Here is a 2782-nt window from a genome sequence, read left to right on the forward strand (position 1 = left end):
TTTTAGAAGAGAGAGGAAGGGAGAGGGAGAAAGGCAAACATTGATCTGTTGCTTCCTGCACCACCCTGACCAGGGATCAACCCACAACCTGGGTATGTACTCTAACAGGGAATAGAATTGGCGAACTTTCGGTGCATGAGATGGCACTCAAACTGAGCCACACCAGCAAGGGCCTGTATTTTTAATAATGACTGGAAGAGAGAAAGAAAGCATTTTTTGAGAAAAATTGTTTAAAATTTTAAGCACCCCAATAGCAGCCAATATAACAGTTAAAGCCATTGTAGTGGTAGGGCAATCTATACCAGTTAATAAGACACAAGTACTTCTAGAAACAAACAAGAAAAAGAGTGTGTTCATCCACAATTTTTAGTATTTACAGGTTAATTTCTAGGGTGGTATAGTTCTTATAGCTCACTGGTGTTAAGATGAAAATGTTTGAAAATTCAACCTCTTGGAATATATTTGTTACTGCAGACTTCAGTACAGAACAGTGTTTGTTATTTTGTGTGACAGGATACCCAGAGTTATATTGACGAATGTCCTGGGAACGGAGTTAGGAAGAAAATACATAAAGACCTTTCCTGTAACTGAGGCCACTTTGGGTGATACAGACAACTTGCAATCAGAGCAGCTTTCTTCATCATCTGATGGCAGCCTAGAATCTTGTCAAAATCTAAATCCTCACAAGAGCTTCTTTTTAAATGAAAGGTACGTTTAGTGATAACTTTACTCAACATAAATATTATTCTCTTGACCCCTCCTCTATTCTTCCCCAACAGATATGCTATTACTAAATGTGAGGCAAATGTGCTCTGATGGCTAGTATGACTTTTCTCTCCTAGTGGCTGGAACCAACACTCCATGCATGGCTAATAACCAGTTTAAAAAACAATCAGTTATACCACTTGTGTTTTGGAAAAATGGATACAGACTCTTAATGAGAATTTAGTTAACTATTTTAGTATTTCAGTTAATTTGTCTGGTGTAATTAAAATCCATTCCCCTGACATCTGTGTATTCCTCCTCCTTCTCTGTCCTGTTCACTCATCTGTCAGCCTGTTCTTCCATCCCTCCATATTGCCATATTTACTGCTTTTATATCCAGATTCTAGAACTGTACCTGGCACTTAGTGCTTAGTAAGTATCTGTTGAATGAATGGCTGAATGCATTTCTCACAAAAATGGTTTGAGATAGCTGAATTCCATTAATAAAAGTGTCTTACTATGCCAATAAGAAAAATGGAAATATGAAGTTGCTTTTGTTTTAAGTTCTAGAAGAGTGGGGAATTGTAAATAAGAAAAAAAGCATCGGAAAAAGCTAGGGGATGTCAGTTAGCAGATACTAATAGACCTTTAACTTTTACTTTATCATGAACTTCTCATTTTACTTTTCTGCTTTCAGCCAGTACAATAAATAGTTTTGATTTGAATGAAAATTACTGATCCAGTCTTATTTCCCCCTTCCCCCTCTGCCCCTGAACCACCCAGAGGTAACTTCTGGTTTATATTTCTCTCTTTTTTAAAAAATAATTTTTTATTGATTTCAGAGGTGAAGGGAGAGAGAGATAGAAGCATCAGTGATGAGAGAGAATCATTGATCGGCTGCCTCCTGCACGCTCCCCCACTGGGACCAAGCCCACAACCCAAGCATGTGTCTTTGATCAGAATTGAACCTGGGACCTTTCAGTTTGCAGGCTGATGCTCTATCCACTGAGCCAAACCAGCTAGGGCTTGTATTTGTCTTCTAAGCCTAATTACATTAAAGAGTATTTATAGTTGCTTCATTAAAGATCTGTAACAAATTTCTTATATTTTTAACACATTTTATTTTTATAAACTCACTTCATTTCTTATGAACTTAAAAATTTTATGAATTTTTCTCCTTTTGGAAGATATTTTATGTTTTCACCGTGGTTCTACTTAGTGAATTATCAATGACAATTTTAACTTTATACTTTAGTAGATCTCTTTCTGAATTTGCTGGGAAAAAAATGAGTTTCAGTGGTATTATCTAGTTCCTAATAAATTTGATGTATAATTAGAGATTATTAGAAGTACATTTATAATTTTATACTGTAGGTGTTTATTTCTGCCTTCTCTACTGGACCATGAGCTCCTTAAGGAGAGATATCATGTCTTATTTGCACTTACATCCAGTGGTTAGCTCAATACATTTTAATTTTGTGCACTTGGGTTAATGTTTATGTAATTTAACCTTGACCTTTGGTTTTCTGAGTTGTAAAAACAAATAATTTTGAATGCCTTTTCTACCTCACAAGGTTGTTTATTATCTCTTTTAAATTTCACATGTGAGAATCGTATCCTATATAATACGATAATAATAAAAGAGAAATATGCAAATTAGCACCAACCAGCTATGCTCAAGCCACGCCACCAGCCAATGAGGAGTGAGTATGCAAATTAACCTGACAAATATAGTGGGTAATTTGCATAGACAGCAGAGGGGGAGAGCCGGCAGCTTGTGGGGACATGGCTCCCTAGGTCACTGGACAGAGCAGGAGAGCCGGAGGCTTGGTGGGAAGTGGCTCTCTGGTCGGGGAAAACCCAGAATGCGGGGAGCACCAGGAATGCTGGGAATCGTAGTTTTGGTGGCAGACAGCTCTCCTAGACACTAGAGCAGCGGTTCTCAACCTGTGGGCTTGTGACCCCTTTGGGAGTCGAATGACCCTTTCATAGGGGTCGCCTAAGACCATCCTGCATATCAGATATTTACATTACGATTCATAACAGTAGCAACATTACAGTTATGAAGTAGCAACGA

General features: G+C 37.8%; 1 protein-coding gene across 11 annotated transcripts in view; it reads left to right on the forward strand.

The window, feature by feature from the left end:
- SENP7 (SUMO1/sentrin specific peptidase 7) overlaps positions 1-2782 on the forward strand; it is a 159520-nt gene that overhangs the window by 78413 nt on the left and 78325 nt on the right. For 7 of the 11 annotated variants that reach the window (XM_015571282.1, XM_015571281.1, XM_006774976.2 and 4 more), the window contains one exon: positions 514-708. The exons of the other annotated variants lie outside the window; for them this stretch is intronic. In XM_015571282.1, coding sequence (XP_015426768.1) covers positions 514-708 — 195 coding nt within the window. The remainder of the gene's footprint in view (positions 1-513; positions 709-2782) is intronic. 11 annotated transcript variants of the gene reach the window in all.

The sequence above is a fragment of the Myotis davidii genome, unplaced genomic scaffold, assembly GCF_000327345.1.
Source record: "Myotis davidii unplaced genomic scaffold, ASM32734v1 scaffold48, whole genome shotgun sequence".
Lineage (NCBI taxonomy): Eukaryota > Metazoa > Chordata > Mammalia > Chiroptera > Vespertilionidae > Myotis > Myotis davidii.